Raw genomic sequence first — 15,212 nt, forward strand, 5'->3', positions numbered from 1 at the left:
TCTATGAGGGATAGAAAGCCTGATGTTGTGGACACTCACAGATGCTCTGATTTACAGAGGGAAGCAACCATGCCATGCTCAGAAGACAGAGTCTTGAGGGGCCTTCCTCGCTGATGTCACAGGGCTTGGGGTGCTTGACCTCTGATGCCCAGAACCAATGTGAGATGAAGTAGGTCCTCCTGATGCCTCTGCTAGATCCCACCAGAAGATCCTGCTGAGCTAGGTCTTTGGGGAAATATGAATCAGCTGGGCACTTACGTCTTTTGCAGGACAGACCCTAGCCCTGTGCCTGTCATTCTGTGGTTGCTCTTTCTGCCCAGCGGTATTGTCAGACCTCAGGCTTTCAGAATAATGGCCTCAGAGAAGGTTCCAGCAAATTCCACACTCCTGAAACAGCTTTTGGGAGACTTCTGGGCCTTTTTTTTTATATATATATATAAAGTAGCCTTCAAATTTAGCTCACATGCCCACCCCCAAGGCCTCCTTCTATGATTTAGAGCTGGGGACCACAGTGGGTGTCTCTAAATGCTGGTACCTGAGCGCTGGGGAACACCTGGGGTTCCCATAGCTGCCTCCTCCAGTTCTTCACCTTTGGACAGCCATAGCTGTCTCTCAAGGCCCAGGGCAACTCCCTGCAGGAGCCCAAGGAAACCACCATCACCCTCCTAGGGCCAATTCCAGTGCCTGGCTTACAGAGAGTGCAGGCCAAGAGACACCATGAGGATGGGTCCACCTTCAACTGGGCCTTCTTTTCCTATAGATTAGTGCACCTGATCCCTGGTATGGGAGGAGGGAGAAGGTGTTGGCAACAGGAGGAGGGACTGCCTGAGCCCACGTGGAAGGACACAAGATAGGGAGGGCTGAGACTGGAAGCCAGCCATGGGGCTGGAGGCTGCCAGTGATGGTAAGGAAGGCTGCTTCATTCCAAGATTTCCTACAATGAATGTGACCCTGGGAGGCAGCTTTAGTGTCCTAGTGACTGAGTGTGGCAGGTCCAACCCTCTGGGCTCTGTGACAATGGTCAAAAAAAAAAAAAAAGCAACCTTTTCTGTGCTTAACAAGATGGAGCCCCACCTTCACAGAGTCACCATGAGGGCTTGGTCAAGGACAGTGGCATTGTTAGTCCCACACCTGGCCCATAGCCACACAGAAAGTCAGGAGGTCCTCACCCAGAAAGTGGGGCCTGGCCCCAACTAAACGGAATTGTGATGAAACCTCCTGCCCCCAGAGTTCTCTGTGCCCCAGACTGTGAGTTGCTTGGCAGTGGGATGAGGACACAGATGCCTGCCCAGGCTCAACTGTCAAGCCATCAACTAGCTACAGTGGGTACTTCATCCAGAAACATACCTGCAAATGTTGATTTTAATATAAATGTATGCTATAAATTAATGTGGCAGCTGTTTTTCATTTTCCTAGCAAATTCCCTAGTAGTGATACAGAGAGACCAAGATTTACATGTTTTTACTACAATGCCTAGGCAGTCAAATGATATACTTTAACCCTCTAAGCTAATCTGGCTACCTCCCAGTGAAAACCCCATAATACTTGCATTTACAGCCTTCTATGCTCCAACTGAACTCTCATGATGTCTGCTCTCCTCCCTCCTCGTGGTTCAATATGTTACTCTTCTTTCTCTCTCCTTCCCCTGGCTGGCAGAAGTCCCACCCTATTCTCTCTTCTGCCCAGGCATTGGCTAATCAGCTTTATTGACATGGCAGAGAATAAATGGTGAGCATTGTTTACATAAACTTGAAACAGGAGATTCTTTTTGGTTTTTCGAGACAAGATTTCTCTGTATAGTCCTGGCTGTCCTGGAACTCACTCTGTAGACCAGCTGGCCTTACAATGCTGTGTCCAGATTGAAACAAAATAGGAGGCAAAGAAATCAGCATTTGAATAACACAAGGATAACATTAGGGGTGCCTGTGATGCTGACAATGGACTAAACCTCTGAAACTGTAAGCCAGCCCCAATTATAAGAGTTTTCTTTTCTAAGAATTGCTATGGTCATGGTGTCTCTTCACAGCAGTAAAACACTGACTAAGAAGAAGTTGGTACCAGGAGTGGGGTATCGCTGTGACAGGCCTGACCATGCTGCTCTTTGGCAGACTTTGGGACTTTGGATTAGGATCACAGTTGAATGCTTTGAGAAGAGATTAATGGACCATACTGGTAGGAGCATGGAAGACAGCGGTACTGAGAGCAATGTAGATTATGATGGCTCGTGCACGAGGTTTCAGAGGAGAATATTAATAAGCCATTTCATGTGATATTTTGGCAAAGAATGTGGCTGTTCTCTATCCTTGTCCAAAAAATCTGCCTGAGGCTAAGTTGAAAAGTCTTTGGATTAATAATGTTGGCAGAGGAGATTTCAAGACAACCTAGTGTTACCTGTGTTATGTGGTTATTAGTGGCCACTCTTCTGCAGATCTATAATGAAAAGGAACAAGCTAATAAGCAGCACTCCTCCATGGCCTCTGCATCAGCTCCTGCCTCCAGGTTCCTGTCCTGTTTGAGTTCCTATCTGACTTCCTTCACTGATGAACAGTGATGTGAAAGTGTAAACCAAAATAAACCCTTTCCTCCCCAAGTTGCTTTCAGTCATACTGGTGTATCAGAGCAACAGAAACAGTAATATGGTATTTCATTAGTCATATTTTTTCACTCAAATGGACTTATGTGACATTTATACTAAATGAGAGAGTAAAGACCATGCCCATGGCACTAGGTGTGGGGGACAGAGCTTCATGGATGGAGGGGTGAGGAATATGTGGTCCCTGTGTGTGGCCAACAAGTGTCTGCACTTTCTTGGGCATTTGCACAGATGCACACAGGAAATGGAAAGCTGGATAGAGGCTCTCAGGCTTCTGAATTAGCCTGAGGTGGGTGGGCTCAAGGACCTGGTGACATTGTGGAAACTTGTTCCCCTGAAGAGAATATTCTGGCTTCAGGACCTTGCTAGGGCCTCAGGTCTAGGGTCTGTTGTGGAATTGTAAAGGGATATCTTTATGGGTGTGCGCACATCTGTGTGAATGGATTGGATATGTGTACATGTTCTTGTACATACAGATGCAAACGCACATGCATGTGCATGTGGAGGTCAGAGGACAAGATCCCATCTGGTGTATTCCCTGATCACATTCAAACTAATTTTCTGTGTCAGGGTCTCTCCCCAAATCTGGAACTTCCTGATTTGGCCCAGCCTACTGACCAGTGAGCCCCAGGGATCCCCCCACCTCAGTCTTTCCACTTCTAAGCTTACAAGTGTGCACTGACAGCCATGCCAGCCTTTTCCTTATGTGGGTGCTTAGAATCCAAGCACAGGCCTTCATACCTCATGGCAAGCAGTTTACCTACCAGCTGTCTCTCTAGCTCCCTAATGAAGAGATTCTGTGGTTGGAGAAAGAGGCTGTGACTCCTCCATAATATAAACCGCTCCAGGAAAGGGGTGGGGGGGACTGAGTCAGGCGGTGCTGCTCTGTGAAATGATGCCCCCAGCCACTGATCTCCGATTTTACTGGATTTGCACACAGCTCACAGCAGTCTCAGCAGGCAGATACTGTATTATTTCCATGTTTGCAGAAAAAGAACGGGAAGTGGTCACAGAGAATCACAGAAGAGCAGTCCCTGCCCTCATGCACACCTGGTGGTAGCTGCTATTACGAAGCCCTGTAGGTTGGCCCTTTGTGGGTGTTTCTTAGACCGCTGGACTGGCCACATGCAGCTAGGCTGTTTGGGCTGAAGCTTTTGCACATGGTGACAACCCAGCGTTCTGGGCCCTTTTTTCTTCATCACTCTACGAAGGGTCAGGCATGGATGACTAACTCAGAACTACAAAGACAGACCTGGTGCACTCTCCTGAAGGCTAGGAGGTGGACAGTGGGTGGGTTACAGTTACTGCAGCTGTCCCATGCTCTTAGGGCTTCAGTACATAAATCTCATGCATCATGAGCAAATAGCCTGTAACCTTGAGGGATGGTTGGTGGTCCGTCACTGAGGAGTCTGTCAAGGATGTCACTGTACTGTGGCCACCACAGTGCTGCTTTCCCTCCCCCCCCCAAGCCCCCTCTGGTTGGGGGCTTTGCTGTGAACCACATGGTACAGGCCAGGCTAGGACAGTCGGAGACACCCACCAACCATTAAGCACCATGGAAAATTCAGTGAAGCCCTGTGTAGGGCCGCTCAGAAGCGGCTCAGCCCCCATACTACTCAGGGTGTAAGGTGCATATATTGCCTAGGCCAGAGCAGGGCTGGGATCTATTCTGTTTCCACTTCTTTGGGCACTAGCCCAGTGGGACCAGCTGGGCAGGAGAGAAGGTCTATGACTCCGCTGAGCCGTCAGCAGCAGAAGGCTGTATGGGAGAACATGAACTCATACGTGGATATGTCCCCAGGAGTGCTCTGCATGTCACTGAACATGTGGAGCTCTTCATCCCCCTATGTCCTGGATAGCCCGCAGCACACTGGTGTATGCTCTGAGTACCACCATCACAGATCTTCTTCCCAGGACTCAGAATGGCCTGTTAATGGAGATGCAGCATGCAGCTTTGGCGACTGCATAATTTATAGTGCAGTGTAGCATTCTGACTTTCACTTAAGTACAGAAATGGCTTGCTGAGAATCCTACATAGATTCGGAAATCAGGCATTCAGAGCGGGTGCCTCCACCAGCCTGTCTCGTTCCTCTCTGCTGAGGATTGGCTGGCAGCAGGGGCTGCTGGCATTGCACAATTGGCTTGGATGTGAAATTACCCAAGAGAAGCAGACCTCCCACTTCCACCCTGTGACTCAGGCTTCTGCCGCCAGGCTGAGCCGGGAGACTGAGGGCATGCTACCAACTACACGATGCTGCCCTGCCCTTATCACAGATGTGGCTGCTGCGGAGGGCGAAAGCTCCCGCCTCACGCCCCGCAGACACCAGGAAGCCTTCACAAGCCTTGGAGGTTTTCACCCCAAATTGTGATGTCATCAGGAGCCATTTTTTAATGTGGATGAATACAGACCCTCAGATGCTAGGACTAACGTGACGTGGAGGTCCTGAAGCTTGCTCTGATGGTTTTGATCAGCTGTCCATGCACCAAAAGAAGAGGCTTGGCCCTTGCAGCGCAGTAAGATGTCAGTCTGTCCCAGGAGGAGGGGCTTCTGTTGATGTGTGAATCCATGCTGAGAAACAAACAACATACTGAAAGTATCCATTCTGCTTTATAGAAGAAAGTCCTGGGAATTACAGGGTGGGGCCTCTTGGGCCTTTGGAAGCCCCCGGCTGCTGAGCCCTCTCTCGGGCACCCACTGTGGCATGCAGTGTAGAGATGGCATGGGACAGTGGGGTCACTGGTATCCGTGGAAGCCAGGTTTGCTGCCAGCACATGCTGACTCCAAGTGTTTCTCCTTATTTCAGTTTGCAAGATGCTGGCATTGGATTCATCTTGGTCATAGACCGAAGGCAGGACAAATGGACCTCCGTGAAGGCCTCAGTCCTGCGAATAGCCGTAAGTACCTCTCGGGCTCACACAGTGCACTGCTACCTCTTGGGCTCACATACACTCGGAGGGTGGCAGTCCTGCAAATAGCCATAAGTACCTCTCGGGGCTCACTCACCCGGAGGGTGGCAGCGCACTGCTACCTCTCGGGCTGACACACCTGGAGGGTGGCAGCGCATTGCTTTTCTTTCTAGTTTGTATGGAAGGTGGGGGATTGAGGTGGCAACCCAGGGACCAAGCCAGGGGTAGGCTGAGCCATGCCAGACCTACAGGGGCCTCCTGAATTGTGGGCATGTTTCCCCTGCCCCCAAGGTGGTCACTCTCGGGGTCTGTTTTGATCCCCTAAGTAACAGCCTGGAGGTTGTGAGCACATTGGACTTCAGACTAGAAGTTGGACATTGAACCCAGTCATTGTTCCTAAGCAGTTCTCTCCTTTCCATGTTGGACTGTTTAATGCTAGTCCTGAGATGTGTGGGTCCTCGTTACCAAGCCTCCGTAGCATGCAGAGACCCTCAATTCCAGGGACCATCTGCAGTGCCTGCAGCCACAACCGTAAAGTTGCAGGACTTGCTGGTGGTTTGGGGCTGCAGTTGCTATTTCAGAAATCCTGTTTCCGCAGCTGTTCCTCCCACCTACAGACTTGATATGGACCGCTTCCTCCGAGACGAGTTCACCCACACTTGCTGTCCCCACCTGTCATCCACAGCTTCATGAAAGACCCAAAAGTTTGGCTGTCCACTAGCACCATGGCATGGTGCATGCTGGGCCCTTCTTGTCAAGTGTGAAAGTAGATGAACTTATTAGAACAAGGTTTCTAAGTGGGTTTCTGAAGCAAGCTGGCTCATCTTTAAAACTGTGCTTCGTGGACACAGTGGCTGTAAGGAAAGAGTTTGACTTTTACTTTTATATTGTGCATGTGCATTTTGTTTCTCTGTTGTTGTCGCCTGCTTCTGAGTTGGAGTCTCACTCTACAGTTGAGCCCAGACGGGGCTCTTGGCCCTCCTGCCTCAGCCTCCCAAATGCTGGAGTTGTAGGTGCACACCACCACGCCTAACTTGCATTGATTCTTATAGTATAAAACATGATCCTTATAGTATAAAACAAACAGGAGGTGTTTACCCTGGGCCTCTTAGCATTGGCCAGGGCTAGGAAGATGCAGAAGCCACCATTTATTCCAGCAAAATTGTCAGGAATATGCTTTGATCTCAGAAATGACCAATGGTCTTAACACACATCCAGCAGGTAGTCTAAGCAGGTACTCTAGGCCAGACCTGGAAAAATGAAGAAAAAAGTGATCTAAGAGTGTGCATGCATGTGTGCAGCATGTGTGTGTGTGTGTGTGCCGTCAGGCTGGGTGTGCAGGGTAGGGAGCGCATTGTCACAGGGTCCCTCGGGGTCACAGCAGCATGCAGGAAGCTGCTGACACCCCAAGAGTGGGGACAGGATCCACAAGGCAGTTTGTTGCTGTCCTAGGATGGGGTCCACCTTCCTGTGTCGTTGAACCCCTGACAAGGCTCTCTGGAAGGGCTGCATGTGTGAGAGAGAGAATACAGCACAGAGGGCAAGGGGCAGGCAGGCAGGAGGAAGTGAGGGCTGAGCGTGTCTCCAGGAGGAGGTGTACAGTCTTGGCTATTCCTTCGATGAGGGATGTCCCAGCCTCCCTAGCTGAGCTCCAGAGAAGGATGGCTCACTAAGAAATAAGACTCCATGAAGGGGCTCAGCTGTCCTCCTTATGAGCCTCTGAGGGTCACCTGTCATGGAGGCACTGTATGAACACAGTGGGGGCTGTACTTGGAAATGGGAAGGCCATCCGGGTGCTACCCACACAGTACACATAGCTGTGGAGGCAGACCCATGTGTTTCCTCCAGGATCCTCGCTTCAGAGTGAGTCCAGAAGCAGCCTGTTGTGGGCGCGGCACCCAGACTAGGGGCTCCACAAGCACTGGGTTTTGAGTCCAGGTAGTCTCAGGAAAATGACTGCTTCATCCAGCCAGGCCAGCCAGGAGGCTGTCCACATAGGCCCTCTCAGGGTGCCACCCAAGCAAGGAGGCCAAGGGGCTTCTGCCTCCTGCTGCCTGGGTTCCTGCGGAGCTGCACTTATGTAAGCCTTGGGGATGACTGCTATTCTTAGCCACCATCTGTGCAGCCTCGGGAGTTGGCGTTCCTTGCTTTGCGGTGTCTTTTCCCTTTTTGATGCCTCCAACTTTGCTTGGAACTAGAAAAATAAGAAACTGGAGGAACCAAAGATCCAGTCTCCCTAAAATTCCAGTGCCTCCATCAAGAGAAAAGTGTGTTCATCTCAGAACAAGCATGCTAATGCTTCAGGTTCCTGGCTTCCCTCATTGAGCAAAGACAGAGATGGTCAGCTCCAAAGCTGAGACTCCAGGCACCTCCTCGCTGCCAGATCATTGGCTCAAAGTATTGAGTAGCCATTCTCACGGAGATATTCCCACCCAAGGAAACACTTTTAAGAGTCCTGTCAACACCTCCTTCTCCCCACTACACTGTGTATGTTTCTGTCTGTGTGTCTCAAGGGTCTGTTAACATTTGAGGATATCATTAGAGAATGCACACATCTATTCTCATAGGTGGCCAGTCCTAACTAAATCTATGTCCTGGCAGCATGTTTCACTTAAAGAAATAGATTGTATGTGTGTATGCGTGTGTATGTGTGAACATGTATGTGAAAGAGTATGTGTGTGCACATGTATGTGAGAGATGTGTGTGTGTGAACATGTATGTGAGAGAGTATGTAGTGTGTGTGTGTGTGTGTGTGTGTGTGTGTGTGTGTTTTCAAGGTCAAGTGTCTTTCTTCTTCAATTACTTTTGTCCTTATTCTTTGAGACAAGGTCTCTTGCTGGAAGCTGGGGCTCTGACCCAGGTAGCTGGCCAGGCAGCAAGTCCCAGGGACCTCCCTGCTTCCACTTCCCTAGTCCTGGGGTCACAGGTGATGCCATCGTGTGCCATGCACTGCTGTGTCCCTTCTTTCTATGTGGGTCCTGAGGGAGTTGGACTCCCCTACACGTGCAGAGCAAATCCGTTTCTAACTGGGCTACCTTCCCAGCCCCAAGGAAATGGAATCTAAAGCTTTGCTCACCTTGCCAGGGGTAGAACTCTTTTTGCCTTGGGAGCAATGTAGTGTGTGCAGAACAGTGCAGAACTTGTGTCTGAGGGACCTGGGTTTGCAGGTCCTCCAGCCAGCCATCACATTTGGTGCACAAAGCATTGCCTGTTGACTGTGTCCTGCTCCAGTCACTGGTGCTGCAAGATCAAGTGGCCACCAGAGGTCAGGAGAGTCGTAGAGAGGTAGAGTGGGAGGCAGCTCTAGAGGACTTCCAGGCAGAGGTGTCTGAGAGGTGGGCAGGGTGTGCTATGCCAAAGTCCAGGTTAGAGAGAGGAGCCAGTAAGTGAACCCCAGAAGATGAGCAATGGTCATATCACTGAGAGAGAGAGAAAGAGAGAGAGAGAGAGAGAGAGAGAGAGAGAGAGAGAAAGAGAGAGAAAGAGAGAGAGAGAGAGAGAGAGAGAGAGAGAGAGAGAGAGAGAGAGAGAGAGAGAGATGTGGTTAACTCCCTTACTAAGAACTCTACAGACTGACCAGAAGGGTAAGAAGACAATATGGATGGGGCAGAGCCACTTGGTACCCAGTACTTCTTATAGGCAGCCAAGCTTCATGTGGAGATGTGTGCACCCCAGGCTGGTCAGGTGATGTGTGCACCCCAAGCTGGTCAGGTGATGATGTGTGCACCCCAGGCTGGTCAGGTGATGTGTGTACCCCAGGCTGGTCAGGTGATGATGTGTGCACCCTAGGATGGTCAGATGAGCAGTTGTGAGTCTGTGTAGGGAGCTGGGACAGTAGCTGATAAACATCACCCAGACACTCACTGCTCCTGTGAAGTGTTCCAGTCTCACCTCCCAAGAGGCCAGGATGGCTCCAGAGGAATAAGCCCAGCCCCCAACGCTGCTGTCTGACCTCTTCCTACAGTGACGTCCCAACTGGGTAGCGGTGGTCTGTGCAGGGTGTTCTAGGCGAAAGTGGGCACAACCTGAAGGGTGTCTATTTAAAGAGTTGCCCCACAGCCAACAATCAGCTACCCTACTTTATTAAGATTTGTTTTCTTAATGACATTTATCAATCACAGCATTAGGAGGAAGTTCTTCTGTGTGCCTCCCACTGCCCACTCCTGGTCCACTGGAGCTGGTTCTGAGGTGGTTTTTTGACAAACACTGAAGCAGTTTAGGAGAAAGGTTTGTTCTGGCTGAGAGTTTGAGAAGGTCCAGCCATGGTCTGGAGGCTCCATTGCTTTAATGCAAAGCAGACACTCAGCAGGGAAGGACATGGCAGAGGACCACATCCGTTCACAGAGCCCAGGACCCTGAGAGGAGTGACAGGCAGCGGTCAGGCATATAAGGCTACAAGGTAACACAGAGCTTTTATCGATTCAGCGCCTTTTCCTCCAACTTTTTATTTTGAAATATCTCAAGCTTACTACCATGTGTTTTTTTGTTTGTTTGTTTGTTTGTTTGTTTGTTGTTTTAAATGACTACCGCTTCCCTATTCTCTTCTCCAGTGTCTGGTATCTCTCATAGTCCTAGCTACTTTTCCTTTTCTTTTTTAAAGATTTATTTATTATTATAAATAAGTACACTGTAGCTGTCTTCAGATGCACCAGAAGAGGGCATCAGATCTCATTACAGATGGTTGTGAGCCACCATGTGGTTACTGGGATTTGAACTCAGGACCTTTGCAAGAGCAGTCTGTGCTCTTACCCACTGAGCCATCTCACCAGCCCCTACCATGTGTTCTTGCTTTTCCATGTGTCCATATGTCTGTGCACGCACACACACACACACACACACACACACACATGTGCAAAGAGATATGTGCACAGAGAGACACACAGCCATACTTGTACACTTTCCCACACAGAAATACACATATACACTGAGAAACTTGCTCACAGATATTTGTACACATTTGTCCATGCATACACAGAAGCATGCACATACAGACAAGTGTACAGACATGCATCATGTATGTACCCATACACATATACAGGTGATAGACATGCACTGCATGCATATACACAAAGAGGCACACATACACATAAAGACACATGCATACAGAGATGTGAACACATACATGTGCAAAGAAAGCATACAGGAAAACACAAATGTGCACATGCACGCACATGGGTTCATGGTCACTTACACACATGCACAGATCCACATACACTCATATATGAGTATACTTGCATACACAGGTATGTGTCTGGATACACACCCCCAACAGGCATACACATGTGTGCACAAATGTACCTGAATACATGCACAAAGGCATACAGGAATGTAACATACACACGCACGCGCACGCGCGCGCACACACACACACACACACACACACACACACACACACACACACACACGCACTGCTTGCTGAGCCCATTTGACAGCTGGTTACACCATTGTGGGAAGTTTTCCTCCAGTTCTTAGCTATGCTGTTGTAAAACCAAGGCCCACAATGGCAACGTAGCATTAATATTGTTAGGATTGTGGTGGGAAAAATTGTCTGTAAACTTAAAATACACTATTGAAATTCCACCCAGAAATGCTCTTTTATATCTTCTGCTAAAATCCAAGGTCGCTGACAAGTAAAGAGAGCGGCCAGTTGTGCCATCTCAATGGTCCATTGCTTTTGCTTTAGGTCTGTGACACTGATACCTGTGAAGGCCGGAAGCCAGCAGCTTTGTAGAAGCCCTGGGTTTGGTTTCCTTGCCTCTAGCTTCAGCTATCCATTGCAGCAGGGACCTCCATAGGGGGTGCTGGGCACCCATGTCTCCCATCAGGTCAAGTCCCCGGACTTCTCCACTAGGAGGTGGCTCTTCTGTCTGTGGTGGGCGTGCCACCTGTGGCAGTGCTTTGGGGCTGCCAGCAGCCTGGCCCTCTGTACTCTTCCCTGCTGAGTGTTAGCAGCCATAGGGTTCCTTGTGCCCAATCCCAGAGTGTACTGAGTGTTGTTTCATGGGCATTCCTCCTGTGGCCTTCTGGCAGGTGGTGCTGGGTCCCCATCTGCACCCTCCATGTAACCTGCAGGTGCATCTCTGCAACTGTGCCTGCCCACCAATGACCAGGTGACTGTTTACTCTCTGCCTGGTGGGCAGATGTGGACTCCATCACCCCTATAAGAAAGAGAAGTTGTAAACTGACCAGTAGAGTGCGGAAAATGCCTTCCAGCTCCCAGAGTGAGCTTCCTGGTCATGCTGCCCCACACAGGGAAGGTGTAACAAGAGGCAGCTGGAGCTTCTACAGAGCAGAAGGAACACACAAGCACCTGCTTGAGGTGGGTGGGAGAAGAGAGACAGCTGCTTCTCTGACAGTATCTATTGTCCCATTTTCCTAACAACTGACACCGACAGAACGTCTCTCGAGTTTGCGTTGCTGGATCCCCATGTGTTTGTTTTCCTGAGTCTAACTGATGTCAAGTCTGTGAGGAAGTGTTCTGTGTCACCTGTGGGGAGCACATCTGGGTGCTGGTGCAGATCCACCCTGAGATCTCGGTCCCCAGAGACCTTGTGATTTATTAATACTGGTCTCGTGCATGCAGCTGTGGCTGGTGTCTGAACCCCTCATCAGAGGCCCCACAGCTGGCCTTTAGCCTCTCAGGAGGGCACCTTAGACTTAGAGCCAGGTTTTTCTGGCTGGTTAGCACTGACCATTTTCATATTAACTTCTATTTGTTGGAGGCTACCAAACAAGAGAGGTTGGCCCGGTGTCAACTGCTTTACAAAACACAGGGCACAGGCTGGACACACATAGCTCTGAGCTTTGAGGAAAACTTGGACCTCACCTCATGTGCCACTCAGAAAATAAGTGATACTTTATGTTACATAGAAACCTACTGCCATTTTACAGTTCAAAATTATTGAGTATTTTACAAAACACCAGTATCAAATTTTCATCTGTCTACTTTTTCATTTTAGGAACAAGGGCTTTATTTGACTTGCCCCAGCTTTGAACACAAACCATGGAGTCTAGAACAGAGGATATTTACTCTACTGCTGTTTGTTTAGCAATGGCCGGCTGGCGTGTCCTTGTACAACCTCAGGACATGGCTTACGTTCATCTTAATTCTTATACAGTTATTTAATATGGAAATTCAATAGCTTAACAGAAACTAATGCAGATAAAAGGAAGAGATTGGCTGCAAATGGGCCTAGAGGTCACCTCCAGCCAGAAGAGGGCAGGTCACCCTGGGGAGTCTTGTATCTGGAAGGAATGGGGGAGCTGTTTATCTTTGAAGGGTTCAGGCATTATCCCATCCTACAGAGCCAGTCTTCTGGGAGGTGTGGCTCTGGGTGACAAAGCTAATTGTAGTTTAGAGAAAGGTGACTCATTGTCACCTCGAGGAAAGCTGCCTGCCCCAGCAATGGCTCCTTAAATAGTGGTGTCCCGTTTCACAGAGAGGCCCTTGTGTGACATTGCCCAGAGAGTCTTCCTCGGCTCTGCCTTTGCAGGGCTACATTCTGTCCTTAGTCTGTGTATTCATCTTCGCCCAAGGCAGCGGGGACAAAGTCTGATAACTGGCATTGCCCATTCATAGCTCCCTCCTGAGGGATGCCGGGCCATGGGCCTGCAGGATATAGGAAGGCTGTGGACAGAGTATGCATCCTCACCGTGGCAGGGCAGGGGGAAGCCAGGCCACTGGGGCAAGAATGTGCATTGGAGGGTGCTGTCTGCAACAGAACCTCGGTCGTTCCTAGCAGCCTGCGTCACATCCCCTCAGAAAGAGCCCTGACCAGGCCCGTTTCTCATCATACCTATGACTGAAAAGTGTGAAATAGCAGATGAGCATCACCATGTCGAAGACTGTGAGAACCAAGGGCATGGGATTCAACAGAAGAGCATTTCCTTCCAGGGCGAAGCCAGTGTCCACTTTTCTAAATGGGAGGCCAGTGGCAAGGGATGGGCACTGATACACACTGTCCTGGAAGGGAGGTCAGCTGTGGAGAGACATCAGTGTTTAGGACCACATGAGCTGGACTAGCTCCCTTACCCATAATCAGTAATAAGGCTAGCATCGGCCTCATTCCCCATTTTGCAGATAGGGAAACTGGGGCACTAACTAATCCAAGGTCAAACACCTCAAAAGAGGCAAGGAGTAACCACACATGGAATTAACTATTCAAGGGTATGCATATGCGTGTGCATGCTGGGAGAGCGCTTACTGATCTTGGTTCTAGGTACTACACACTATGTCTTCTTGCTTCTTTTTTTCTTTACGAGTCCATTAGTGCCCTGTGGCTGAAGTAACAAGATGGCATAAATGGGTAGGCTTGAACAACATACATATTCTCTAGACTAAAAGTCTGAGAGTCGGTGCCTGAACTAGGAAGTGAGAGAGTGTGGTGCCTTGGTCCGCGTGAGTCCTTTCTGAGGCCTGGGATTTAGGACTCCACCCTGTATCATGCTTCAGCAGTTCCTTTCTTTTTTTTAAATAGTGTTTTCGAAACAGGGTTTCTCTGTGTAGCCCTGGCAGTCCTGGAACTCACTCTGTAGACCAGGCTGGCCTTGAACTCAGAAATCCAACTGCCTCTGCCTCCCAAGTGCTGGGATTAGAGGCGTGTGCCACCACTGCTCGGCTCGGCGTTTACTTTTGAAGCGGCATGGGTGCAGAAGCCCACCATCAGCTGCAGTGGCAGGCCAGTTGCATAGCCCAGGCCTCATGTGGCAAACGCTCCAGGCCCTTCTTCTGTCTTGCAGGCATCTTTCCCAGCCAACCTACAGCTTGTCCTTGTTCTTCGGCCCACGGGCTTTTTCCAGAGGACTCTCTCGGACATCGCCTTCAAGTTCAACAGAGATGAGTTTAAGATGAAAGTGCCGGTGAGTGCTCGCCTGAGCTGTGTCAGCAGAAGCCAGCTTAAGTACATTCTTGGCGTGTGGTAAACTCTCATGGAGTGACCTCCACTCTGTGGCAGCAAATAAAACCCTAAAGATTCGGTCGGAAGCGACACTCGCCCTGAGTTCTGGCAGTGGAAGCTTTAGTGTTTTCCACTTCCCTCGAGCTGTGCCCTGCCAAGCTAGTGGTCCATACATTCCAGGGCACAGCCTTGGGTGTGTCCCAGGGGATAACGGCATCAGAATACTGTAAGCCACGGTGCAGTCCTGCACCCCAAACGTCTCAGGAAAAGGGGAGCTGGTGAAGGATATCCGTGTGTCCTGAGGCCACGGAGGGAGCCTCAGCTGCCAGCCAGGCGTGCACTGGACCTCAGCCAGGACAGCCCAGCAGGGTAGCCCCTCCCTCCCTTACCTCCATGTCTCCCACCAGCATGGGTCAGCCCCTTCTCGTCCGTCCTCTACTGAGAAAAGAGCAATGGTACTCTACTTCTCCTCAAAACCCAAGACCACATAAAGGCCCTGGAAAGCGCACACTTGACAGCCGTGATGCCTGGCTACGATCTATGCGGCACCCAGGAGCTGCGACCCCAGGAGCTCATTTCTTTCTCACAAAGAGAACAGGAACACAGGGGCCATTGCCAGGCTGTGGGACGTCCCAGCAGTGCCACCCAGATTGTTTTGGAAATAGAAGAATTTGAGCCTGTTGCTGTCCACAGTGCTGTCTGCTGGTCTCCGTCTTCACGTGGCAAATACCCTCTCTTTCCCAGTTGTCTAAAGCTTCTGCCGGCCCCTCGCCTCTGCCCGCCCTTCGCCTCTGCCGGCCCCTCGCCCCTGCTGG

General features: G+C 50.0%; 1 protein-coding gene across 17 annotated transcripts in view; it reads left to right on the forward strand.

Annotated features, from left to right (window-relative positions):
- Positions 1-15,212, forward strand: part of Mcf2l (MCF.2 cell line derived transforming sequence like) — a 156,766-nt gene that overhangs the window by 111,858 nt on the left and 29,696 nt on the right. For 16 of the 17 annotated variants that reach the window (XM_031339091.1, XM_031339094.1, XM_031339093.1 and 13 more), the window contains 2 exons: positions 5,398-5,488; positions 14,240-14,359. In XM_031339091.1, coding sequence (XP_031194951.1) covers positions 5,398-5,488; positions 14,240-14,359 — 211 coding nt within the window. Of the gene's footprint in view, positions 1-57; positions 170-5,397; positions 5,489-14,239; positions 14,360-15,212 lie in introns of all 17 variants that reach the window. The other variant, XM_031339105.1, reaches the window with a different exon arrangement.

The sequence above is a fragment of the Mastomys coucha genome, unplaced genomic scaffold (genome assembly GCF_008632895.1).
Source record: "Mastomys coucha isolate ucsf_1 unplaced genomic scaffold, UCSF_Mcou_1 pScaffold22, whole genome shotgun sequence".
NCBI lineage: Eukaryota > Metazoa > Chordata > Mammalia > Rodentia > Muridae > Mastomys > Mastomys coucha.